At 40.0% G+C, this 26,696-nt stretch overlaps 1 protein-coding gene and 1 long non-coding RNA gene across 4 annotated transcripts in view; one reads left to right on the forward strand and one right to left on the reverse strand.

Moving 5' to 3' along the window:
• The window catches only part of neto1l (neuropilin (NRP) and tolloid (TLL)-like 1, like), a 68,425-nt gene extending 49,717 nt beyond the window's left edge, over window positions 1-18,708 (reverse strand). For all 3 annotated transcript variants that reach the window (XM_034862360.1, XM_034862359.1, XM_034862358.1), the window contains exons 1-4: window positions 17,910-18,708; window positions 16,754-16,810; window positions 16,522-16,656; window positions 15,877-16,125 (exon numbers count right to left, since the gene is read on the reverse strand). In XM_034862360.1, coding sequence (XP_034718251.1) covers window positions 15,877-16,125; window positions 16,522-16,656; window positions 16,754-16,810; window positions 17,910-17,937 — 469 coding nt within the window. In that variant the 5' untranslated portion in view covers window positions 17,938-18,708. The remainder of the gene's footprint in view (window positions 1-15,876; window positions 16,126-16,521; window positions 16,657-16,753; window positions 16,811-17,909) is intronic.
• On the forward strand, window positions 670-24,829 carry LOC117938036. The gene is made up of 4 exons (XR_004655311.1): window positions 670-756; window positions 16,977-16,982; window positions 20,798-20,803; window positions 24,819-24,829. It is a non-coding gene; the product is annotated as an uncharacterized LOC117938036 (long non-coding RNA).
• Window positions 24,830-26,696: the final 1,867 nt, after the last annotated feature.

Consider the following 26,696-nt stretch of genomic DNA (forward strand, 5'->3'; position numbering starts at 1 on the left):
AAGGGTGAAAAAATACTTTGACGAGGGGGCGGAGAATCCGCATCAGCTGTGTGCTTGTACATCAAGTGGTATTCCAGACTGTACGGGCTTCGATGATAGCTCAGTTCACAATGACAAAACACATAGATTACTTTGGTCTTGTCAATGGAACCATTTTGCAACTTTTTTAAACACACCAAGAGCCTGGGTCTGTCCGAGGTTTCTTCCCAAAGGGGAAGTTTTTCCTCGCCACTGTCGCACTGTTGCTTGCTCTGGAGGATGCTACAACTGTTGGGTCCTTGTAAATTCTGGAGTATGGTCTAGACCTGCTCTTTCTGTAAAGTGTCTTGAGATAACTCATGTTATGAATTGATACTATAAACAAAATGGAATTGAAATTGAATTGATTTCAGAATCTTATTGGCATCCATTTCGGCGCTATTCTAGCACTATTAAAAAGTTTTTAAAGACGGTACTGTTTGCGTAAACAGGCATGTGTCATCTTGGAAAACAGGCATGACCAGACGAACGACTAATGCCGTGCAACCAGTAACATAGCTCAAACACAGCATTTGTGGTTCAAGTCATGACTGTTGTCCAAGATGGCGACTGCCTGTATACCCAAAGGGAATGTCTTTATAAACAATCTTTTTAACAAACTGTCTGTACTCACAAAGCATGAATGATACAATACAATAGCATGAAAACTTATCCCAGAGAACAATTGACTCTGTCCACATATGTTATTAACCTCTAGGTTAATTTTGCGCCAGAATTGTTCTTTAATGGTTGGTCAACCTATAACATACAGACTCAAACATTAGAAGCAAAACATTCATTCAGTGTGAATGGATGCTCAAAATAATATCTGAATCCTGGAGCTGCAAACAATCACACTTGTTTTGACATTTTTGGAAAACACAAGCACAGCTAAGGCTGGGCAATATATCAATATTATATCGATTTATGAGACTCGTCTTAAATTTTGGAAATGTTAATATGACACAAGTGTTATCTTTTCCTGGTTTTAAAGGCTGCATTACAGTGAAGGGAACTTACCAGACTGGTCTAGCTGTTCTAATAATTGCCTTTCCGCACTTAGTCATTATATCGACATTACTGACAATTGTCAAAAATCTCATTGTGTAAATATTTTGTGAACCCTACAGTTTGGCTGCAATACTGACATTGATGTATTTGGTTAAAATACATTGTAATATTACATTTTATCCGAATGGCTCAGCTCTAAGCATAGCTGTTTTTTAATCCAACTCAACTCTTTGAAACCACTTTCAGTGTGAAAGATCTTTATCGAGCTACCGTTTCTGAAAAACACTGTCCAAGAAATTAAGTACTTAGTTTTGTGAGTCAGTACAAAAGCAACGGGAGAAAGTAACCAGAATCATTTAAATGCTCAACTAAAGCTAACACACCCCAAGCTTCATGCCATGTTTATAAAAAGGCCTTCCTCATTCTTAACAGAACAAAAATACATGCTTTGCAACTCAAAAGTCAAAAAGTCAAAATGTATTAAAATTGACATTTGTTTCAGCTGAAAGAGGCCAAACCACAGAGGTTTGACATGTAGCATGTCAAGACATCCACCGCTTGGAGCTAAAACCTCACTTCACAGCTAGTGCCACCAGCAAATGAATATTTAAGCCACACCAAAGTCCTTTTCTCCACACACTCAATTTAAGCATTTTCGCTGAGCTCTGTCTAGCACAATCTAAGTTTCCACAAAGCCTGGCCTCTGCAGAAGCAGAGCACGATAAAATCAATGATTCAGACTTCCCTGCTGATCAGTCAATCTCACCTATAAGCTACAAACACACAAAGAGTTTTTTAAGGGGGATTTAAACCTAATTCCACCACCATCTCCTACCCACCCACTTTTCTTTATTTCTGTATGACCCTGGGATTCTGTTTCAGGCCCTATTACCTTGCTCTGTGCTGTGGTGAAATAAATGTTGTGGCAAATTAGTTCACGGCTGTGTGATTACAAAGACAATACTTAATGCTCTGTGCGTGTAGTGAAATGGCCTTTTGCATGTGGTTTGAGATGGAATAGCATTTCGCTGCATTTAAAAGACTAGAGTTGAGCATGTCAAAGGTCTTTGAAAGTAATTATTTAAGTTCATTTTGCACGATGGCAAATTATTTTCCTTTTGTATGAATCACCAGTGCAGTACAAAGAGACTGAGTTAGAGAACACAAAATATCAACTAAATCAAAAGGTAAAGTAGGCAGACTTTTAAAATAGCTAGTGCTGCCCTGAGGGCCCCACGAATTCAACCTAATCTTTTATGATTTAAGAAAAAGAAATGTATGTTCTTTTGGCAAACGGCTATCTAGGAAAGAGATGGTGATTTCAATCTCACTTGAATCCTACACTTTGCCAGAAGAGTCTCAAATGAAATATGCCTCTATATTTAAGATTGCTGTACATGCTGAGGGTGGTTATACATTGAAATTAAGTATTTGGAGAGAATTTAAAATTATTTTCTTTTCTTACAAACATATAAGCATGTTTTTTACAGCCAGCATACAAACCAAGAATCAACGTCACCTCTACAAACAACCAACCAAACAAAAAAAACAACCAGGAGTATAAAATGAAAAGGATTTTTTGATCTAAGGGCTCAGATGTAGTTGTTCAGCGGAGGTCCAGTGTGTGTGTACGTGTTCCTGGATTAAGAGAAGCAAACAGATTTAAGTAGTTTCCCACAGTGAGAATTCAGCCCAACTTGGATGAGAAATGTCTTCTCTGCACATGAAAGGACACAAAAATAAGAGCAGCCTTGTATTTTGCATGACTCCTCCATTCATGTGTTCAGCGAGCATGTGTAAAAAAAAATAAATAAAACTTCTTCCACAAGTTAACTCTGTCTTTAAAAAGACAGACTCAGCATGGCTGATCATTGCAAGATGCTGTATCTGTAGATTTTCCAGAAAACAAATTTTAGTGTTGTTCTTTTAATACTGTAAAACTGATGATACAGGATCCTAACTGAAGAAAATTAAATATATAAATGTGCTTAATGGATGAATAATCTATTCTTTTCTTTAAACTGAAAGATCTCCCAAAACAATTTGATCCCACTTGTAACAGAGCAGATATTTCATTATACAGAATATTAGTGCATGCATAAAATAGTCAGCACGATTCAATTTCAAATGTTGGAGCTATAAAGCAAAATCTGTTACATAGTAATGTGTTTTTCTTCATGCACGGCAATCTAAACGTACAGAGAGCAAACAGTTCAGGCAGCAAGAGTTGGGGTTTATAAGGAAGTGCAGAAATGTGTGTTTATGTATCATGAAGAGTCGTTTGTATGCATGTTAGGCAAAGAGGCTTATTAGTGGCCACAAGGTAAAAGCCAATTGGCATCCTTTATAGACGGTGGCAGGAAAAGCCAGTGTCAGCTCAATGAATATTCAGATAGAAGCAGAGCCTTGAGGGGACATGGAGCAGCCCCAATTTTTTATCAGTCTTCCTCACAGCGGAGCCATACCCTATTCACAGTAATCCAAATCTTTCTCTGTATCGCTGGATTCTACTTTCCTGTCTTATTTCTTTGTCTCTGTGCATCACTCCTATATACAGTACATGCAGCAGTGTCATTCCTCTTGTTCTTTCTCCACCTCTGCTTCCCCTTGCCATACATTTTCAGGCCTAGGGGAACAATGAGAGCCAGCAGCGGGGGGTGGCCATGTGAGTCGCATCGCATAGGAGTGTTGGGATTAATCAAGCTTGCCAAATGGAAAATAAAATGCCAGCAAGGCCATGATGTTCAGCAGGCTGTTGGTGTTTGTTTGAGAAGAGATGAACCCACATGATCGACGTCCTGACTTTTCTAGGTCCTTGCTCTTGGCAATCTGTGAAAAACACTTCAGACGTCTAATGGAAGACAATGGTCCTAATTGACTTGCTGGACTCCACTGGTGTATTGTCAGTGGTCTGAGAAAGAAACTAAAATGTTCTCTCGTACCCTCCTGCACCTCAATAATCACAGATGGAGGAGCAATGTGAGCTTTGACAAGGATGAAAGAAGATGAAATGTGCGAGAAAAGATGATGGAAACCAACACCTCGCTAAAAAGGTGTTTATGTTTGTGGCGCAATCATCCAGACAGTTCTCTCAGCTTTCGTGACTCGAGGTTTCAGAGCCAAGCAAATGCTTGACACCTTCAGCAAAGAAAAAAACTTCACAGAACATTGCACACTGTGTTTCACAGTCACAGAAAACCAAATGTCACATGCACTTACAGGACGAAAAACAGTAAACATTCAAAATTTCACCAGGTCTTTCCACTTGGAGCTATTAGAAGCAGCCCGCAAGCTCACATAATGGATCCCTTGGGTGCAATAACAATCCTTTACACAGACAGGGGAAAACGGGAAGAGGCATGAAAACCGAGCAGGTATTTTTGTAAAAAAAAAAAAAAAATGGTAGCGTAACCCTGCATGCAAGGTCTACCATATTGGCTATGAACGAGAAGGCATCACTTCAACCACCTCTCCAAACTCAGCACAGACTATTCTGTTGACTATGCTTTGTATACAAATGTTATTCCATAATTATTACTACATTGAATTTTTCTTCCTTGTTTGAACCTACAAAACCCTTAAATAAATAAAATTTGATGGACTTAGGGGAGTCAGAGAATTACAGTAAGTGTGTAAACCATAAACTAAGCGTAATGGCTTTTCTATAAGACTATCATATGGTAATGACATGCATGTACCCTCCAAAACAGTCCAAACAGTATATGACCCAAGCTGCACTTTTATTTCAGGAAGTGTGCAATCAAATCATTGTATTGTCATTTCCAATATGGAAGTATTATGTTGTTGTGTACAGGTGTTGTTTTTACCGTCTGCTTGAATCTAGAATTGTGTTATCATTCTAAATGGTGTGAGGATGACTCAGATTCCACTTTTCATAATGCCATACTCCCCTTACTCTCCTCTGTTGAGCGTTGACATGATTATCAGTGGCAAAACATAGCTTGCGGGAGCAACATGTATGTAATAAAAACAGACCATTCATCCTCCCTTTGAGGCAGTTATTGGGCTTTTTTATCCCTGTGTGTTAATAAAGGAACTCCCTAAGGAAGCATCCCACTGATGAGAAGATGAAAACAAACGCAAAACTCATCAAGCATGGAAGGCAATCTGCTCTGCAGCGTCCTTTGAAAATCAGTGGTACAAATCAGGAGCGATGAGCCAAAAAAATTCATTCACCTTCAAAAATGAAAAGATCGCTTCAATCAAATCCTAAGAGAATAATTCTCCAAGACATTTTCAATGGGTTGAGGCCTTAATGTGTGCAGAGATAAAACACACAGCTCAATCTTATTGCTGGCTTATACAGCATAATGGAGAGGTTTAGGCTCTCAGCATGACAGCCATGGATCTACCACGGTGATAGGCTAATGAAACAAAAAGCCCTGTTTGAGCTGTTATGCCTACAGAAAAAGAGAGTGGGGGAGAAAACACACACACACAACCTAGTAAATTTCCAATGCAGTTCTGAGCGCAAAGACCATTTGCATCATGTGTACAATGTAGCAAACCCTGTGTGAATACACAATAGGTCGCCCTATTGTGGATGTAACACAAGAAGGACACAGTGGTTTGAATAGGAAGGCAGCCAAGATTCTGTTGCAGATTGGAGAGACGCTTGATGTAAACAACACACATGGGTATTGATACATATGGTGTGTACACACACCATATGTATCAATACCCATGTGTACATACAATATCCTGAAACATTTGTATCTGTGTGTGTTTGTCTACATCATGCATCGCTCCAATCTGCAACTGAATCTTGGCTGCCTTCCTATTCAAACCACACACACACACACACACACACACACACACACACACACACACACACACACACACACACACACACACACACACATTCACTCCAAACCCCAAACCAGGCCACAAATAAACCCCCACATCCAGCTTGGTTTACATTACTGCAGTCTTCCAGCCACAACAGAGAGGTGCCCTGACCCCCAAAGCATCTGTAACTGAACAGCAGGCCTGGCTAACAAACTGCCACAGAGGATGGAAGGAGGAGACAGCCTGAGCCGCTGACTGATCTGCAGGGTAATTGGCTAGGAGCAGCTGAAACAGCCAAAGGACGTATATCCTGTTGGATAGTGAGTTAAGTTCCACGGGCCGATAAACTCTGACTGGCTGTCCCCTGAGTGAATGCTCGTTGTCTGATTCTGGTGAACATTTTGTGCTGGGACTTTTCTGCAATGCAGGACAGAGTTTTTTGAATTCACATTTACTGAAATTTATGGACACTGTTGCAATCCAAACTCCACAATTTAGGTTTAAAGTTAACAAAAATAATTTACCATGTAACATACGTGCAATGTTTAAGGAAAGAGACAGGGAATGTCGTCTAAGAGGACAATGTATGTTAAAGCAACGTCTTGTGGGAACTGCGGTTAAAAGCATGTGTGTTTCAGTTTGTGGGGTGACCTTATGGAATGGACTGAACAATGAGATCAAACAGAGCCTTAATATATATCACAAGGCCCCGGCTGAGCGCCGCTACAATGAAGTTCACCCCGGTGGATGAGAGGGTCGCCTCCCTACGCCTGTGGGTTGTGGGGGGGATTGTGGAGGGGGGGGGATTGCTGTTTGTGCATGTGCACCAAACAGAAGCTTGGAGTATTCAGCCTTCTTGGAGACCTTGAATTGAGTCTTGCATGGGCTCCGGTGGGGAAGTCCAGAGTTCTACTATGGGACTTCAACGTGCGTGTGGGTAATGACGGAGACACATGGACAGTCGTGATTGGGAGGAACGGCCTCCTTGATCTAAACCAGAGTGGTTGTCTGTTGTTGGACTTCTGTGCTAGTCATGGATTGTCCATAACAAACACCATGTTCAAGCATAGGGATGTTCATAAGTGTACGTGGTACCAGAGCGCCCTAGGCCAAAGGTCAATTATCGATTTTATAATCTTTCCATCTGATCTGAGGCCGTATGTTTTGGACACTCGGGTGAAGAGAGGGGCAGAGCTGTCAACAGATCACCAACTGGTAGTGAGTTGGGTCAGGGGGTGGGGGAATACTCTGGACAGACCTAAAAATCCCAAACGGGTAGTATGGGTAAATTGGGAACGTCTGGAGGAGGCCCCTGTCCAACAGACTTTCAACTCACATCTCCCCTTCTAAGGGCCATCCAATCTCTGCATGACCAAAGCGAGAGCTGTGTCAGGGCAAAGCTCTCCATCTACCAGTCAATTTTCTTCCTACCCTCACCTATGGTCACGAAGGCTGGGTCATGACAGAAAGAACACGATCCAGGGCACAAGCGGCCAAAATAGGTTTCCTCAGACACGTCTAGTTGGTAGGAGGCCTCGTGGAAACCCAGGACTAGGTGGAAGGATTATATCTCCAAACTGGCCTGGGAAAGCCTCAGATTCCCCAGTTGAAGTTGGTTAATGTGGCTCGGGAAAGGGAAGTTTAAGGTCCCCAACTGGAGCTGCCGACCCCGCGTTTTGGCGCTATTACTGCACTTTATTTAAAAGGTAAAACAGAGAGTGAGCTTAGCTGGAAAGGCACAGGGATAGGGTGTGCACATACAACTGTGGTAGGTAGCCTCCAGTTTGTCAAAGTTGAAAAAGGAAGTCAGATCTTTCCATATGATGGATCGTTGTAACAGAACCTTTAAGTATAATGTTATCATTACTGACAGAAATTATGAAAATAAAACATAGGTTGTAATAAACTGGAATTATACTTTTATGTGGACATAGAGGAATTTCCCGAAGCACCAAAGGAAGCTTGTAAAACATGTATGCCAAGGTGAGTGAATGGGACATCTTGCTTTAGCTAGAACTGATGCATAACACAGAGGACATGAGCCAGGCATGTCAGAGAGAGAGGCGAGGAGAGAAGAAAAGAGGTAGTGTTGGCTGAAAACAGGACATAAGAGAGATGAGTGAGTTGAGCGAGGGTGAAACCGCCCTCTTCCACAGCTGCAAGAGGTGTGCCTGCAATGCTAACTCACTCCATCCGTCTCGTTTTGCTAAAACAGAGGCGGTGAAGAGGAAAGGGAGTATTCAGCTGAGCTCAAATGTAGCAACCGTCATCATTCTTTCTCACCTGCATAAGATCATGGGATCGTTTAGGAAATAAGATTGATGTAGGCAGCCCTAACTCAAAAACTAAAAGCTAGAAGAGGGGGTACACTGGAAAAAAAAAAGAAAAGCTGTTCTCCAAACACAGGTCTGTTTCACCATCTACACTAATGTCAGCTTTTGTTTTAACACGTTGAAAAACGTTGCATATTTTCTCTTTGCCAGATTCCCTTTAGCTAATTGCATCACTTTGGAGAAATTGCATTACACATTAAGGGAGTATACCTGTGACTAATGTACACCTATACATTTTTCACAGTAGAGAAAAGACAGACCAGTAACAATCAAAGAAACAGTAGGTGTTGGAGCCATTTCATTGGTTGACCAGCGTGTGATGCTGGAGGGGTACAAGTTTATTTAAATGTGGCCTAATTGGGTCAGCTGTGTTGCGCACAGCAAGGTCAAAGTTTTTTTACGTGGTTAAGCGTGGTTGAGCGTGGTTTAAGTGAAGGATAAGGATTAAAGGAAGACCAGTTATTACGTTTGATTACTTTTGTTTTTACTTTAAAATAAACGGATTGTCATATCCAATGTAAGTTTGAAACTCGTGGACAAGTAACTCATTGACAATTCTTATTACCAAGACACGCATTTACATGGATGCCACGCGTCAATTTCCGACCAATCAAACAAATGTGCGCCAACAGTAGGCATTGCTGAACAATCAGGAAGCAAGGTCCCAGAGAATGTGACCTGCACTGTAGGAAGCACTGATGAGCATTAGATCAAAACTTTGGGATGCTTTTTTGTTTTTTGACTCATGAGGAGGGACTATGGCATAGCAGAGGCAAACACACTCTTTACTTTTTTGTAAAGTAGAGATTTTGGGAGAACAGCAGAAGTGCACCACAGGAGATTTTGCTCATGAATTTCAACCAACTTTCATCTATCTGTGCTCTTTTGTGAACCTGAATCCCTACCAGTGTTGGGCCATGGAAAATAAAATGTTACTCCCAGTGCCTTAGGTGCTACAGCAGTGTGGGACCAAGTGTTGAAAGTGTCTTTATTGGATTTAAGGTTTAGAGCTTTTACAAAAGAAAAAGCCAGACCACAAACCACAAGCTCAGTTTTTACTGTGAGACATATACTTGGACTGCTGTTCGTGTCATGACTTTGTAACTGCATGGCCTGTTTCTCACATACAAAATATTAATATCTGGGTCAATAGTTTAGAAGAAATTTGACGTTTCCATGTTCTTCCTTTTTGAAAATATAGAAGCAAAGACCAATCACAGCCCCGCAATTCAGCCTTTAATCAATTTGTACTGTGTATTTGTTTGTCTTATTCAAACTAATTTTTCCAAATCTTGACTTTTTATAAAACATCTGCATCTTCAGAATAAGAGCCCAAGATGTAAATCTCATCAGCATCTTTATCTATTTTACACACTGCAGTCTACATTTCAACCTACTTTCCTAAATCTACTGCTGTCTTATACTATGTGTGTTGGAGAGTATGTTCAAGTTATCTTAAAATACAATAAATGATAATCATCATGACTTATGACATGCCTCCTGCCAATCTGGTGAATGTCAGTGTCTTTGGAAACGTCATTCTGTGAGTTCAGTCAGGGGATGCAATTGAACAAAAAAGCAACTCAAACATTTAAATGTCGGGTTTTGCCACTGGCAAATGACTTTGGAGGCAGATGTGAAACTGAGAAGTCGCTGAACTTTCTGTGGGGCAATGGTGCTGCCGAAGTCAGCTACTTCCAAGAGCGAATAGTCACTCTCTGCGGTTCAATTTTCAATTTTCCAGTTTGAGCCCATCTAGGTTCAATCTCATGGCTCTGCCTCTTTTATGATAGACCCATATATCCTATTCCAGCTATAATCTTAAATGCCATTTGACTCATTTCATTCCAAAATGATTCTCAGTCCAGTTAGAGCTTGGTTCTGGCAATAAGGCTCCTATATCAATCAGTGTCATCTTGATTATAGATACATTAGTCAAGGCCTGAATGCTAAATTAAGAAAACATACAGAAGCAATGCTACCGAAGGTGCCTCGGGTATAAAAAAAAAAGATTTCTTTTCATGAGAAATTTAAATTTCAAACGCTTGATTAAAAGGTCTGTGGAATTTTAGCAAGCATTTTTCACAGTCCACACTTGCCAACCACTAATGTAATAACAGAATGCATTTAAAAACAAAAATGTTCTATTCTCAAAATTACACAAATTCCATTTAGGATTTATTTTTTCTTTAAATGTATTCACAGACAAACAAAAATCTCACATCTAAGAAGCAGCTGCAAACCAATTGGCCCCAATTAGTATGCAGTATATAGTATGCAGTAAATATATTTTCTTTTCCACGTAATGTTTTCAATAAAAAGATATATAAACTCTTTTTGAAATGCAAGTACAGCCCAAGTCTCCATAGAGCTGCATCTGCCTCACCACCAGGTCTTGGCTCTGCACACAGCCAGGGAGCAAGAGAGAGAGAACTTTCAGCTTCTATTTGCTCTGGCTTGAGGTGCAGAAACACCACTTGATCTACCAGTGCACAGGGTTCTATGGTCGTGGCGTTGTAGGACAAACTGAAAAGCAGAATGCTGCTCAAATCCCACAACAGCCTTGCGCACACAGACATTTGCACAAGCTTCCTCCATTCAATAATTTCCCGCGCTGCACAACCTGGATTCAACTTTTGCAAATTTGAGTCAGTAGTACTATAAGGCTGCTTGACACAATGTAACACCTTGGCTGTGCCACTGAACTCCAGAGAAGATGTGAATTTTACAGCAAGCAACTTCACGTGCTATGGAGCTTGTTACTGTTCTGGTTTTAATGACAAAGAGCTGAAAATGACTCATTATGCTTTGGTTGTATTTCTATCACGACATGACATGATATTAGCGCATACACTATTTCAAAACTAAATTATTGTTCCACCGTGAATACATTTGGGCAGAATAATGACAAAGGAGGTGGCTCAATATCTCACTTTCAAGTTGCCACTATTTCAAAACTAAATTATTGTTCCTGTAGGAATGTATTCCGTCAGAATAATGACAAATACAGTGGCCCAATATCTCACTTTCACTTTAAAGTTGCCACTATTTCAAAACTAAATTATTGTCCCACCATAGAGTGCCTCCAAAATACAAATAATCACAAAGACTGACAGGATGAAACAATAAAAATAGAACTCATCCCAGCATTTATTTTTCGAATTTAAACACAGCCTTGGCCTGAGTATACGAGCCCTTTCCGATGCCAATGTGTGGACCTGGTTGTGAAGCAGTAGACCGAGATGACTGCTGCTGTACATTTACAGCAGGCTCTGCATGATGCTTCAAAGTGGCATTAGAAGAATGTTTTAAGGTTACGTGTAATGCAGCTTGGCATTTTTTAGACTCACTAATGGTGTACGAATATGCACTCAAGGAACAGTTTGACATTTCTTCATTTTCGTGCCAAGATAAAAAAGATTGATACCACATCCATGTTTGTACAGTAAACATGAACTGCCAGTTAGCTTAGCTTAGCATAAAGCTAAGACTGGAACAAAAACAGCAAATCTAGCTTTGTCTACGGCCATGTTTGTACTTGGTGTTTAATATGCGATTTGTATCTGGATACTGACATCCAGTGTACAGGCCTTTGGATTTACATCTATTATTTAGTGATATCATTATTCTGATTCTTCCGTATTGTGACCAGATCTCAGGGAGGATCATTTTGGTCAGGTGGGGCTTAAGAAATTGTCAATAAACGTAGCACATGCCAGTGTCAAGGGAAGTGTCTTAACCCTAACCTTAAGATGTGGGCTTGCTGATCTGATTGTTTTCCGATCCCGATGTACGCATTTACACATTGCATTTTTTCCCCTCATGCTGATCAAATATCCAAATACAAATTGCATGCGTCATAAAGCATGGCATCCTGTCTTGGTGTAGTCTATATCCATGACGTTCCACTTCCGGGATTGTTAAGGTGCCGCTGTAAATTCCGCCGGATGTCCTTCTTTTTAGACTGGTTGTCGGTTACCTTCCACTTTTGTTGCGTTGGAATTTTAAACTCGGGTTAATACATGAGGACTATGTTCAACTGCTCCTGATCTTTGCAGTGTAAATGCAGACAGCTAGCTAGACTATCTGCCCAATCTGAGTTTTCTGTTTTCACGACAACTTAGACATGTTCCACTAAAACAATTCCTTCCCGAGGCCATTTTGCAGCTGCACTTTGGCTCCGTATGGAGCTTAGCGCCGCCTAAGATGATTGTGATTAGTTTAAAGAAATGCCAATAAATCAGAGAACAGTTTTCTCCCATCCTGGAATGCTATGTGGACTCGCCAGACCCTCCTCCGCAGAGCTGTGGAGGAAGGTCTGGCAATGTCCGACTAGTCTTGGTGTTGTCTTGTTTGTGTAATCTGTACAAAACTGTGTGAAAAATTGTACACTTTGAATTTTGAATCAATCAGTGAAGTGGTATCAATCATCTGATCTAAGTCCCAGCAAAAAAGTGAATACGCACATTTAGCATATTGTTGAAACTGTTCTTTTAAGTGTTCACTGGGCAGCATGTTGCATCAAATCAGTCAGGTGGCTAAAGTGAGTTGCACATGCAACCCCCCACATGGTCTCCACTCCGCCTGGTATCCGCTGAATCAATTCAAGATATAGTATAGTATGTAGGCCTCAAACTCTTTGTAGCTGAATCAATTCAGGAGAGAGTATAGTATGTAGGCCTTAGACGCTTGAAAAAACAGGGTACAGTGCGTTTTCCAGAGGTAAAAATAGGCTAATGTAATGTAAAGTTCTGTGAAGCAAGAAAAGACTAAGCTTGAGGCACACATACATTGAACACATAACATCTGCAGACTTAAAGTGCTTTGTCAACATTTAATATGACACTGGATATTGTAAGGTTCCAGTCCCTGCTTCTTTATCCACTGGCTGCTGTACTCAGCGGATTAGTCATCAGCAGCACGAGGCTCTGGGAGGACAGTAGCAGAATGTGAAGGAGAGGCATCAGAGTTTTTATCTCTGCGCCTCAAAGGACTGAGGAAAGAGAGTAAGTGGAGCTGATTCATGTCACCCTAGTTGCCTCTTTTTTCTCTCCCATTCATCAGAGGAAGGCTGTGTGAATTTGCAGGGTTAGAAGAGCAGCTGCAGATGTGAGACACTATTCACAGATTTCAGAGTATCAAGTCGAGCTAGTTACAGACTTTTATCTTCTTTAATTATGTAAATCATATGCCATATCAAGTGGAGAGGCAGTTTTTTTTTTCTTTCCTCTCAGCAAATTTTCAATTAATTCCCGAGAGAAGCAGAGGAAACAATACTTCAATTGCACATCACAGAAATGGGTTCTTTATCTCTGACTATCGAGGGTGGAAATAAATTATTATTCTTTCTGTGTATCAGATTTTTTGTAGTGAACTTTCTCGCATTAATATACTTTAATGAGGGAAGAGTTTTCCAGACTATCCCTTACTACATCAGGAAACCCGGACAAGCGTGTCATCTAGATGTGAACATAAAAATATAGTAGTAAATGAGAATCATTTATTAAAGAAGTGATTAAACATTTTGGAGAAATATGCTTACTTATAGTAAGATGAAAAGATCAATTCTGATGTTTGCCTGGTGAATTTAAAGCTACAGTACACACACACACACACACACACACACACACACACACACACACACACCTCTAACGTATGTGCAGCTGGTACATGGGCTGCAAAACAGGTCCAATGATGCAAAGTGAAAATTAGCTTTCTGTTGGTTTTCAGCTTTTGTGCTAAGCTAACCGACTGCTGTCAGTAGCTTCGTTTTTACTGTACAAAGGTGAAAGTGGTATTAATCTTCTCATCTAACACTTAAATTTATCGAAAAAATGTTTTTTCTAAAATGTCAAACTATTTGTTTAAAAAGGTAGCATAGTTAACATGAGCCCAAATGCTACCCATTCAATGATATAATTGGTATTATTATTGTAAAGCTACTTAACTAGCCTTGATGCTGAAGAGCACAAAGTCACATACACATCTGCAACTAGAAGAGCACTCTGAGAGCCCAGGCATGCCCAATTCACAGCGTTAATGCAATCGGGAACCCAATTACACCGAAACCACATGAATGCCACACAAATGCCCCATCTCGCAATGTTAATAAAAGTAATACAAAATTTGTGTACTTTGGATCCACGCTAAATGTAATGGGTCTTGGTCCATACTACACCATTCCACCAAGTTTCATAAAAACCGGGCCAGTAGTTTTCCTGTAATCCTGCTGACAGACGAACCAACCAACAAACCGAGCCAAAAATGTAACCTCTTTGGCGGAGGTAATAAATGTCTTTATAGTCAAATAACCTAAATCAAATCCAAATTAGTAGAGCTGATGTGTATAACACAGCTGTGAGATAAGAGATTCAGCAGACTGCAATCTCTATTACGCAGCATAAAATATATCCATGCATGACACTGCCTTCTCTCTCTCTCTCTCCTGTATCTGACTGCCTGTAGCTGTTGCGCTGAATACTTTGAGCTATACAGCAGCTTTCTCTTGGTGTAGTTTTACATGAGCAATTCAACTTCTACTTGCAAATGTCAGAAACGTAGCAGTATTTCTGCTTAACAATCCATGGTCCTTTGTTTTATTCCTCAGTAGATTTCATTTCCATTGATTGTACATGTTCACTGTGATTTCCCATGAAGAGCTTCAGCATACTGATTTCTTGATAGTAACACACACAGGGGCGGCTCAGGTGGTGGAGGGGAAGCCAATCGGAAGGTTGGCAGATAGATCCCTGTCCCTGCAGTCCAATGTGAACGGATCCTCGGGCAAGACACTGAACCCTGACTCACTTCCGATGCTGCAATATCAGTGTGTAAATGTATTGCAATGTTTCTCTGATAAGCACGTTGCATCTTGTATGGCAGCCACAGTGTGTGAATTGTTCCGTTACTGTGTAAAAGTGCTTTGATTAGGGGTTAAGACTAGAGAAAGAGAGAAATCTATAGTCCCTCGTTACCTTTTTCTCAACAGCTAGCAGCATGTTTTTCGGGATGAAAGGTTGATGTACTGCATAATTGTTTATCTAGAAACAATGACACATTCAAATCTCCGATGGTAAAATACCCCCTGAAGGTGCAGTGGATGTGGAGGCAAATTGACAAACTGCTTGTGCTTCCTGGCACTGTGCTTTTCAAGGACCAAACACACCAAAAAACGTTGACAGTGTTATTAAACCCAGTCGAGTATAGGTGAAAGAATATTCAATCTTGGTCAAGCCCTGGTTCCTTGTCATCAATCCTTACACTGCTTCAGTAATGGGATCTCAACCACAGATAAGGCAAATTAAGAAAGCCTAGGCTTAAAACACTGTAATTGCCACGATTGTGTTTGACAATACCGATTAGTTTGCTACGCTCCCTCGGCTTCTTCCAGCCCTGTAAACTGAGGAGTGGTGCACCTGAGCTGAATTCAAATCTGACACTGCTCCACGTCACTCCAGATATAAGAGAAAGAAGAAATAACAGCCTAGTCACGAGAGTGTCCCAGGCAATGACTATTGCCAATGGAAATACAGAGTGTGTGCAGATAATCAATAAAACTGCAAGAGGTTCCCACAGGGGAAAACTCCCTGGATGATGTTTGTTTTTCATTCGCACCCTTGCTGTTAAACCTACAACATGGATCTACTCACAAAGAAAAGGGTGAATTGACTAGAGCAGTAAGGTAAAAAGAACTACAAAAATGTACCTGCAGTAAAGTTGTATCTTGCTGAAAATCCCACCGCTTCCAATTCACCATCTGTAACAAATTTTATCCACAGATATCGGCCGCTACTCCTGATATCAGGCGGGCTGTGCTGACCGCAGTACCGTCCGAGTATCGGGGAGAAGCCAAACGGTCCATCCCGAACCTCGATGTTGTCAAATTTACATTCCCAAGAGGACTCGATTGAATAGTTCTCCTCAAAGTGTAGATCAATACACTGTCGTGGGGGAGCTGGAAGATACAATGGAAATAATTACCAACTAACACAAGCAGAGAGTGAAATATTAGTCATGCTTCCATTAATGCACTTCCAACCCGTTTCATTATCAACACGCTCAAATGCTCAATACTTCCAATCCTGGCTGTTAGTCAATCTAACTCTAAAACACCAGTACTGTGATAGTTATTAGCCTCAGCATTCACTTTGGGGATTTTTAATATCCTAATTATCTGTGTTGATCAATAATATAACACCTCCTAATGTGAAAAATACCAGCCTGTCCAGACCATAACATTTTATTACAGTCTAAAAATATACTGTGATTTCCCCCACATGATAACCCCAGAAATGCTTTAGCTTGAGAACCAATAGCTGAATCACGTCGCATTTTTAAAGGCAGCATTTACCTTCAAGGATGTAAACACACTCTGTGTCTGGGGGGTATTTGTTTGGGTAATTGGGAGAAGTGAAGAGCCCTCCTTCTGGTTCTTTTACCCAAGTTCCACATTGACCTGCAGGCTTCACTCCAGAGTTGTTCTTCCCTTAAAGTAGAAACAGCAATAAGAAAAAGACAAAGTGAGAGATTCTAAAGAGGATATTAAGGGAGTACAGATGTGCAGCTGTAGTGATGGAGATTACCTGCTGTGTCCTTCCTTGTTGCCCCAGACAACCCAAGTATGAGAAGACTTGCAACAACTGTGAGAACATAAAGACAAGAAAACTGTGACATGCACATGTTTATTCGGGGATTTCCTCTGTTTTGTCTACAGCGTGATTTCAGCTGATGGAGGGTTGAGTCATCAAGGAGAACCTTTCAGGTTCTAGGTTTTATGAGTTATGCTAATGATAAATGCTAATGTAGGCCCATGTCTGACAGTCACATTAAAGAATCACCACACAACACACAATACCCAACTAGTCACAGTAACAGGTAATTCTTGGCATATTATCAATAATATATTCTGTAATGTCAAAACACAGAAGCATTTATAGCGCTAATAGACTCCAAATAGCTGAGAACACAGCCAACAAGCCTGTACTGTAACTCTGTGCAAACACATAATGAGTGATTCACCAAACCCCTTCCATAAAATTAACTATTTCAATATCACTTTAAAAAAGTACAATACGACCAAAAGAGTACTTATAACCAGAAAATAAAAACACATGATGAAAATAACCAAAAATGAGCGAATGGTAGGGAATAGGAAATGACAAAAATTATCAAATAATAATAAAAAGAAATAACTAAAGAAATCTAAACCAAAAATGACCATGAAATAACTTAAAATGACTAATGTATCTAAAGATGAATTTAAAAAAAAACTAAGACACTGACCTAAAATGACCAAATTAACTACAAATGGTAACAATAAAGAAAAGGACCTAAAATTGACTAATACTTATCAAACTGAAAAACTGGATAAAAGCGACTGACTACCAAAGCATCTAGGCCAAAGGCTTTATGATGAGTTGTCACAAATCAGTTTTCTTAAGACGTCTTTCCTTCCCACAAAGTGAAGTTCATTTAAAAAGAAAGAAAGAAAAGGAAACCCTACAAGAACTTGCAGTGACCTTCAAGTTACAGGTTGCAGGATGCAGTATGTCTGTATCCCCCCATGATATTCGTTTCAACGCCATTCTGCTCCTATTTTGACTTTTAAGCTGTTGCTTTGATATTTAGCGTCCGTTAACGCCGATTAAAGGATTACTCTACTTCTGCTTCGATTGGGTACAAGCAAGCAATAAGAGCTTAGAGCAAGTGTGCTTCAGATGATGAACATGGATGTCTTACCGTGATGGAAGATGTGCCCATGTACCATGTCTGTTCCTTTCACAAACGGCTTCAGACTCAACTAATTCCATTTAGATTTAGGAATACTTGAAGAAAAAAAAGATTGAGATGAGAGTTTCTGAAAATTTACTCCGGCTCATACCATACAACCTTTCGGTGGAAAAAAACAAACAAGCGAATTTACTCCTTAACAAAATTTTCAATGGGAAGAAAAAAAAATCCTCGCAGATTAACTAATCACCAGTTTCATATAAAACCAGAAACAGTTGTAAACATTCGCCCAATTTCCATCCGAGCGTTTCTAATTCCCTTTGGTGCTTTTGATGCACTGAAAGGATTAATAGTCCCGTCATCAGCCCTCCTCTAATCGCTCCACCTTTGCAATCTTTGGGAAAATATCATGGACAGCCCTGTTTTGTCCTCTTTGGTCCCTTTATCAGGAGAGCGGATCCTTCAGGAGCATGTGAAACCACGCACCACTCATCTCTGCAGCGTTCTCTTCACTCTTTTGCGGTGCGTAAAACCCCCTGGAAAACACCGGGTTGGGTAGCCCACACAATTAAGTGGATTTTCGTTTGGGTTTCATTTGACGCGTTTGCTCTAAAAGCTGTTGTTCTGCATCCCGGTCCTGTCTTCTACCAACTGGAGAGTCCCCGCAGAGAGCGGGAGTTAATGTATGATCTCCCTCCTTCTCCGTTCATTCATCACCACAGCTGAGCCGTACGATGCGCCACAATCCTCGCGTACTTCTGAAGCACGCATTCAAAACTTCTCCAGGACACGACTTGCACGCGCGCGCACGCACGCACTCGAACACACAGACACACACACACCAGAAAGAGTACAGAAGAAGCGCTTATGTGTGCTTACGTGAGTGTGTGTAACAGTATAGGCTACGCACGCTCCGCAGAATTCAGCTCAGCTCGTGGAGACCTGCAGGAAATGGAAAGCTAAGCAGAAAAAGACAATTAGATATAAAATGGAAATGGACTAAAGAAGCACAAATATGTCAAAGGGTGAGTTCTATCCATCAGCGTGATCAAACATGGAATAATTAGCTGCAGAATGATACAGACTGGAGAAATACAGCATTTAGTTTAAACAACTAGAAGTATCAAAGCACTGCTTTCATTCTGCTTTTGCTCACCGACAGTCTGGTTAAAATTCTTGCTTTTACCATCATTATTATGTTTTTATTGTATTTGGGATGTAGACTCAAATACAGCCCACTTCAAGGTTATCATGGACAACATCTTCATATTCCCCTTACCTCTCCATGTTTTCAATTTTATTTACAAGAAGTGGATAGGAAAAGTGAAGAAACCCTTTTTCCTTTTCTTTCTCTATTTCAGCCCCCCCCCCCCCAGCAGAACAGTGACAAAGACCCCGTAACGTTCCTGGGGTGTGAGTGTCAGGATGTATGCAATGTGTAGCCGCTCTCACACCTGATGACAAAGCTGATCAGAGGGTGCCCAGGGACAAGTCAAGGGGCTCAGGCTCCCAAAATAGTTTTGGCACCTAGCATACAATATCCATCTTCAGATACTCCTGCTGCAGAGGCAATCTTGGACCCAGCCCCCTCTGTGTGTGTGTGTGTGTCTGTGTGTGTGTGTGTGTTAATGTCACTGGTTAGCATCCGCTGGACAATTTGGATCAGCTTAAAATACACTGTAAATCAGATATCCTCCTCCATTTGTAGTGTTGTTATGCCCCTGACAGACTTCTTTTTTGGTCTTTCATTCTCGTGCATTTTATTCTAAACCCCTCTTGAGATTTTGTAGATAAAGACGCACCACAATCTAACGTCCTGCTCTTAATTACATCCTATCCCAGAGATGGGCCTGTTACTCACTATTCTAAAAGTGTTTGGTTTTTACAGCAGGTAATGCAGGTAATGCAGGAGCCATGCTGACTTTGAGAATACGTGTGGGAGTGGGAAGTCTCAGGATTCTTTTCAACTAATAGGCTCCTGCTAATCTGAAATACAGAACAATTAAATGGATTTGGGATTTAGACCCCTAACACAAGAACTGAAGCTTAGTCACTTTATGGCCACTGTACAATCAACTTCCATGGAGCTCGAAGCCCACAATGCTCGCTTTGATTTCCCCAAAATTTCACAAACACAACATGGTTGAAATGAATTTAAAATGTCAATTTCTCTACAAAGCCCACAGTCTGAGGGGACATCCATAATATCTGGACCAAAATACAATGCAGTGCCCAAAGCTGGTTATTGATTAATAGTGGTGCTGTGGTGTCTGACAACTTTATAAGCACAACACCACACGTTTCTGATGGGTAAACTCGGAGATAAAACAGCGTAACCTAAAGGGAATTATTCAAATGAGGCTTATCTGGCCCACTGTATGCAACAGTGGCCCTGGTGAATTTAACAGCAGCCTCTGGTTTAGCTCTCCAGCATCTAAAAACTGTTTGACTGAATGGCGCCGAGGCAGTGGGAGCGTCTCAGAGAAAGAATTCATTCAACAGCAACCTCAAAGTCTGCCGTTTTTAATTAAGGAAGTCTATCATTTGGCAAAAGATGACTGTTGTGCTGTGTCGGCCTAACCTAAATTTGTAATTGTAATCTGTTCGGGGAAATGGGACACCCATGCAGGCCAGGAACCACATGTTTAAAATGCAGCACACGCACGACTACATGGACAGGTAAACATATCAATACATCACACAGGTACTGCTCTCTTTGCCATTTCATCTTCAATTAAATGTCATGATTGCTCATTGTCCAGCTTGGATTTAATCAATTCGCTTTCTCCGGCTTGTTTTCCCAAAAATCAAAGCTCCACTTTTAAGCTTTACTTAAAACGTGCAAACGAGCAGTCACAACAAAGTACATTATCGTGTAGCATACACAAAGCAACAAGTAACTTGTGATTGCAGATTGTTCATTTGGCTCAGACCTGATGAGCAAAAATGGGGTTTTACCTTCTACTTTGTGTCATTCTAATGACACTGCCAGCACCGTGTCTTTTTGTCAGTGTAACAGGGGACAACGCTAATACGGATAAATACTTAGGCTAGTGCTTCCTGCCTGGTGGGACTCAAATTAACCTTATTAGTGAGGCATTGAGCAGTTTGTTGGCCTTCATTTATTTGTCATTCACATTGCCTTGTAGTTCATTAATCAGGACCCAGTTACAAGAAACGGTTGTTTCTGACCATGAGCAAATTTTGAGCTGCTGTTTATGCTACAGTAGCTGTCTGGGTCTCTGGTGATAGACTGTCTTTATTCTGGCCCAGCACCTGGGGCCAGTGGGAAAATAATTCCATCTGATGATAGCCCATAAACTACCTGTGGCTTCATTTTTGTTGAGGTGCCTTCGTTAGTTTGCAATGCAGCATGTCATTATACATCCTGTGCTTGCCTACAAAAATGCACTAGGCCATCTTTTATTTTGCAAAATGACAAATAGTAAAAGAAAACTATATTTGACAAAAAAATACTGACACTAAGTATTTGCAAGTTGCCAGTTTTTTTTCTTTATCAATTAATCGGCCAATAAGGTTTTTGATTAACCAGTTAATCGTTTGGTCTCAAATGACAGAAGATAAAATCAAAATGCACCCAACACATCCCTTGTTTTGTCCAATCAACAGTAGAAAACCTAAATATAGTTGATATTTTGGAACAGCACATTTTTGAAACAAATAGATTTCCTGTCGAACGACTGTTTGATTGATTGATTAATTGTTTTAGCTCTGTATTATCAACGTTTGAAGTTCACATATGCAAATAATCATAAATTATGTTCAATTATAGTATACATTTGCACAGCTGTGGCTAACCAACACTGGTTAGAGATGAACTGTTAATGTTCTGGGATGAAGAGGTTGTGCAGTTATTACTCTATAATGACTGCCACCCTGTGATGAAGGGTCAGGAAAACTAAGTGCAATTTACATTGACTTCACTATGTGGTTAAACAGTCCGTATATTGTATAGAACATCCAGAAGGTCAAATGTGCTTTGTTACCACCGTCTTCTATCACATTTACAGATGAAAATAATATCTGCTCCAATTTCCTTTGAGTGAAGAATTAAATTAATAAAATTGAAATGAAAAACTTTCCAATAAAAATGAATTAATAAAATGCAAGGCCACTACACCACACAATACTCAGTAGCCTACACATTGCCACAGTTAAATAGATGCATCAATACATAGAGAAGTTAATACTGCATGGATATCTGGGTTGAATGCACAGTCAGAACAAAACCCTGCACATCTGGGACCTCAATAAATCGCCCAGTGTTCCTAATGCTGACGACCAAAATCATATTTTGCAAGATAAACATCAAATGTTTGATTCTAGCATAGTTTTGTTTGAGTTCTTCAAAGTGCCCAATGCTAATTTCCCTTTGAACTACTCCACATTAATCTCTCTCATGTCTCCTCAATGCAGCAACTCATCTGTCAATCACTGTGGCTTTATCCATCCAGCAATTAATCTCAGCCCAAGAGGGGCAGCTGCACTGTCTATGAACCTAAATGTCTGCTGAATTGCTATGTTTGGTCTGCAGATTTCTGCTCTAGTTATAGTATATTGAGTAGTTATGAGATGGCAATTTTCTTAGCTCTTTTCATCAGATCTTTTGTCCTGGTGCTTACTCTACATGTCTTATACTCCGCTGCCCCGTCCATATGATCAGCCATGAAGAAGACATTTACTTTCTGCTTCACAGGTGACCTGGATTTGACTAGCATACCATGTGCAATATTTTCTATTTCTAAAGCCCCAAGCCCCTGGGTTAAACTGACTGTGTAATTCGTCATTTGACCTCATTAGCCACTTGGTAGTGGTGTCATATCACTGTGGAGTGACACTCTGTGGGTCATAACACCCCTGATGGGGGAGTTAGATTCACCAATGTCAAACAACCACAAAAACAGATTTTTTTTTTTTGGATTGAGGTTGAGAGTGTGAAGCCAGAATCACAGCCACCAATGATTCTGCTCTGTGTTTGATGACAGCCTCCAACAAAACACAGTCAAATCAGATGCATTTCATAACAGCAGAGTATGATGCATGCAAATAATTTAATTTTCATTCATTAGAAACCCTAGTAATACCCCGGTCAGAACAGCAATTATCCAATCATCGCTTAGCAACCATAGTCACAGCAGGCCTGTCAAGCTTTGGATTCCTCTGCGTGCTGAAACACTGTGCTCTAACAAGAGAGAGACTTCACATTTAATGACCCAAATAACAGTAAAATGAATGGTCTAAATGGTTTATCTGGTCTAACATAAGCTTCAAATGTTAGCATGCCCAGCGGACCAGCTTACTATAAATGCTATCTCCAAAGTTCATGTCATGCCTTCTACATGTTATGGGGTTACAACAAACAATTGAAAAATAATTTGTTGAGGACTGGATCATTCATCCAGTGGGAGCAAAGATGCAAGTATATCAGAGTCTACAGGAACTGTGATGGCCGCCCCTGCTGCCACACAGCTGATGTAAATGTGGTTTAACCCCCTTCATAATACTTATATAGTTTACACTTAGTAGTTAATCTTCTACTCATTGAGTTTGTTGACTTTTAGACCTCATGCACTTACTCGTGCACATTTAGTTAACTTCTGTACAGTCACACTCTAGTGTGTCTTTAGATGAGTTTGCCTTTGTTCCAATATGTCTTTGAGTTACCCTTGCTGAGGCTGTCACTGCTGGAAGACATCTTGGCAAACTGGTGCAAAAGATGCAGAGCTCTTAAATACAGGAAGTGGCCACTCAGAATGTACCAAGTGCCCACCACATCATAGGGGGGATTGTGTGTTTTAGGCAAGAGATTTTGGACATGTTCAGCCCCGACAAAACGTAACAAACCGTTTATTTAAAATAAATGGTGATGCTGTGAACACCCTACACTGCCTTTGTATTACCATGAGTTTACATACACAGCGCTGCTGATTGGGTCTCACACCTGACACGTCCACCAAACGACATAAAACATACCTCAAAGCTGGTTGCACACTGTTTCCCACTGCTCCGAGGAAACATATAGTTCAACAAGGATACCGCAACAAAACGTTGCACATCATTTTGAGATTGAATACTTTTTGTCTACAAATGTGTTGGTGCTTTTATTTTGGTTAATGTTAATGTTAATGTTGGTTAAGGTTAATTGTTTTATTTGTAAATTAGCTGGTAGTGTTTGTCTTTTAAAACCCTTTTTTTGAAAATCCACCGGTGACTTCTCATGACTACTAGCTCAGTCCCTCAAAGTCACAGTAACAGTAACAGCGCTGTTCTGTTTTTTCATTTGGTTTAGCGGGGTTTACAGGTATATATATATATATATCTGTATCATGTCTTTTACATGGCTCATTAGCTGCATTAACATTTTAATCTGGGACCTGTTAGGCTCACCCTATGTATTCACTAAATGTTATTTTACATATTATTTTATCACTTGAATTCAGTGTTTTCAACCAGTATCATAACATGATACAATCTGCTAGAGATTCAAGTCATTTCAGCTGAAACAATCCACACTCATTGGCTAGAACTGTTTACAAACCATTACGGAAAATAGGTAGTGATGCATTTGCCAACTTTATGCTGAGGTCATTGTGTTAATGAAAATGATGAATAAGCTTTTTTTTTTTTTAAATCACACTTCCACCCTCCTCTCTGTGGAGGAGTAAAAATGTTATCCTGTGTTAAAGAAGCCCCGCTGCAAACTGGCATGGAGAGAGATTGTTCCTGCTGAAATGCAAGATGGGCTCTGTGTAGTGTAGGTGAGAGATGACCTTTTCTATTGCCCCCAATGTTTAAATACACCGCTTGGCTGCTGAGATCCTCTCACCCTTAAACATCCCCGCTGCGTTTCCACATTGTCAGGTACCTCAGTGTTTGCTCATGGTACATTTCATTCAGTTGAACTGCATTCAATGATGGTGCTCTTGAAAATGTCACAGCGAGGTGAGGAGTACATTCACTCTGGGGAAGTGAATCAGGATTACAGATTCTGGCTGTGAGGAATAAAAGTCAGTAGGGGTTCATTTCTTTCATCACTATAAACAAACTTCAATCTGTATTTTTTTTTTGTAACATAAAATGACTTGAATTATTCATTTTCATTTTGAACAAGAGCTTTCTCATCTTCCTTACAGCCACTGCTGCTTAAGAAGCTGTGCAATGTGAAAGAGTCCTAACCTATTCATTGATAGGTGAATTCAAGTCATGGGTGTGTGACAAATTCATGGCAGCAACGTCCATAATGGAAGACAATATTTTGTCCAAGTGAAAGAGGAAAGTTTTATATAAACTTTGAAGTTTCATCGCACAAGTTTGATTTAATAGAGTAGAGTATCTGAACCCATACAGCAGAAGGCGCTGAGTCAAAAAGCCATTTAGCTCTTGCTGTTCTAGATGTAATATTCATCTTTTTTTTGTGACCTGCGTTAATAAAAGCAACTTTCTTTAAAAATATCCAATACGGGCAGAAATGTAGTTACTCAGCTTAGGTCCTAAAGTTTTTATGCATCATGAATCATAAACTAATTTGTGACATAAATGGGAGAGAAGTCTGAAATCTGCAGTCAGTTTCTGTGGCATTCTTGTTGTGTATTTTACTGTAATTGATCATAAAAAAGTTGTCATGCACTAACCTTTTCTCCTATTAAATTGCATTCATACATACAGTATGCTTTGGCAAATACGTTTTGAGGGAAAGGTGATGCTGCCATGATTATATTCAGTGAAAGAAAGAAAAAAACACACACATGCAGTTTATAGAACATACAGTGTGTGTAGATGCATATACATACATACATACAGTATATACATATATACAGTATGTATAGGCAAATTTCACAGTGAATGTTTCCACTGAGCAAAAAATTGGACTTCTTTCAATGCATTGATTTGTGGTAGCTTACGGATTGGATACATGGATTCATAAGGGAATCATAGGCCTTCCCAAATGTTGCAATATGGCAGATAAGTAAATTATCTCCAATGTGGCTCTTGCCATATTGCCCTGATTCCATACCATGTACACTTCATAAGATGCTGGTAAGAATCATTTTCTGGTGGTTTCTTATCTGAATTAACTTTTTAATTTTACCTTTTTTCTTTTTTCTTTTTTCTTTTTTTTAATATTTGTTCGTTCAGTTAGAACAACCGCTTTGATTACAAATAAATGTGTCATGTACAAACTATATTGTCATGATTTATAATACAACAAGCTCATATTGATTGTATGTTGTACTGGTCAACATTTTAGCATGCAGCTTTTGTAAGACTTGCATAATAAAAATTTAATAAAAGAAAATAAGTACATTCTTGGTGTAGATGGTTTGTCACACTTCTTTTTCCCCTTATCTTTTATTCAAACACCTTTTTATTAAAAAATATGATTTAACATACAATTCCCTTGTACATTCTGTGAATCGTTTTTACAACTAATTTAAAAAAAATCTAATAAACAGTAAACTTAAAGTGGTACAACATTAAAACAGGGCAAAGATAAACAACAATACAAAAACGGTGTCAAGAACACCACCAGGCTGAACACTATCCCCCACACTAGCCCAACCCCCTAACCGCCCGTCTAACCCCTTCACATGTACAGCACCTCCACCCAATCCACCCTCCCTCACAGAGACATCAGAGACCTTCACTCTAAAACCATCACAATTATCATATATTGTGGGCTAGGATGCGGACGGTTGTACTGGATTTGTTGTTTTGAGGTATGATATATGATATGTGTTAGTTAAATCCTCTAACCGCATCTTAGAGGTAGGTACA

The sequence above is a fragment of the Etheostoma cragini genome, chromosome 22 (genome assembly GCF_013103735.1).
Source record: "Etheostoma cragini isolate CJK2018 chromosome 22, CSU_Ecrag_1.0, whole genome shotgun sequence".
NCBI classification, from domain to species: Eukaryota; Metazoa; Chordata; class Actinopteri; order Perciformes; family Percidae; genus Etheostoma; species Etheostoma cragini.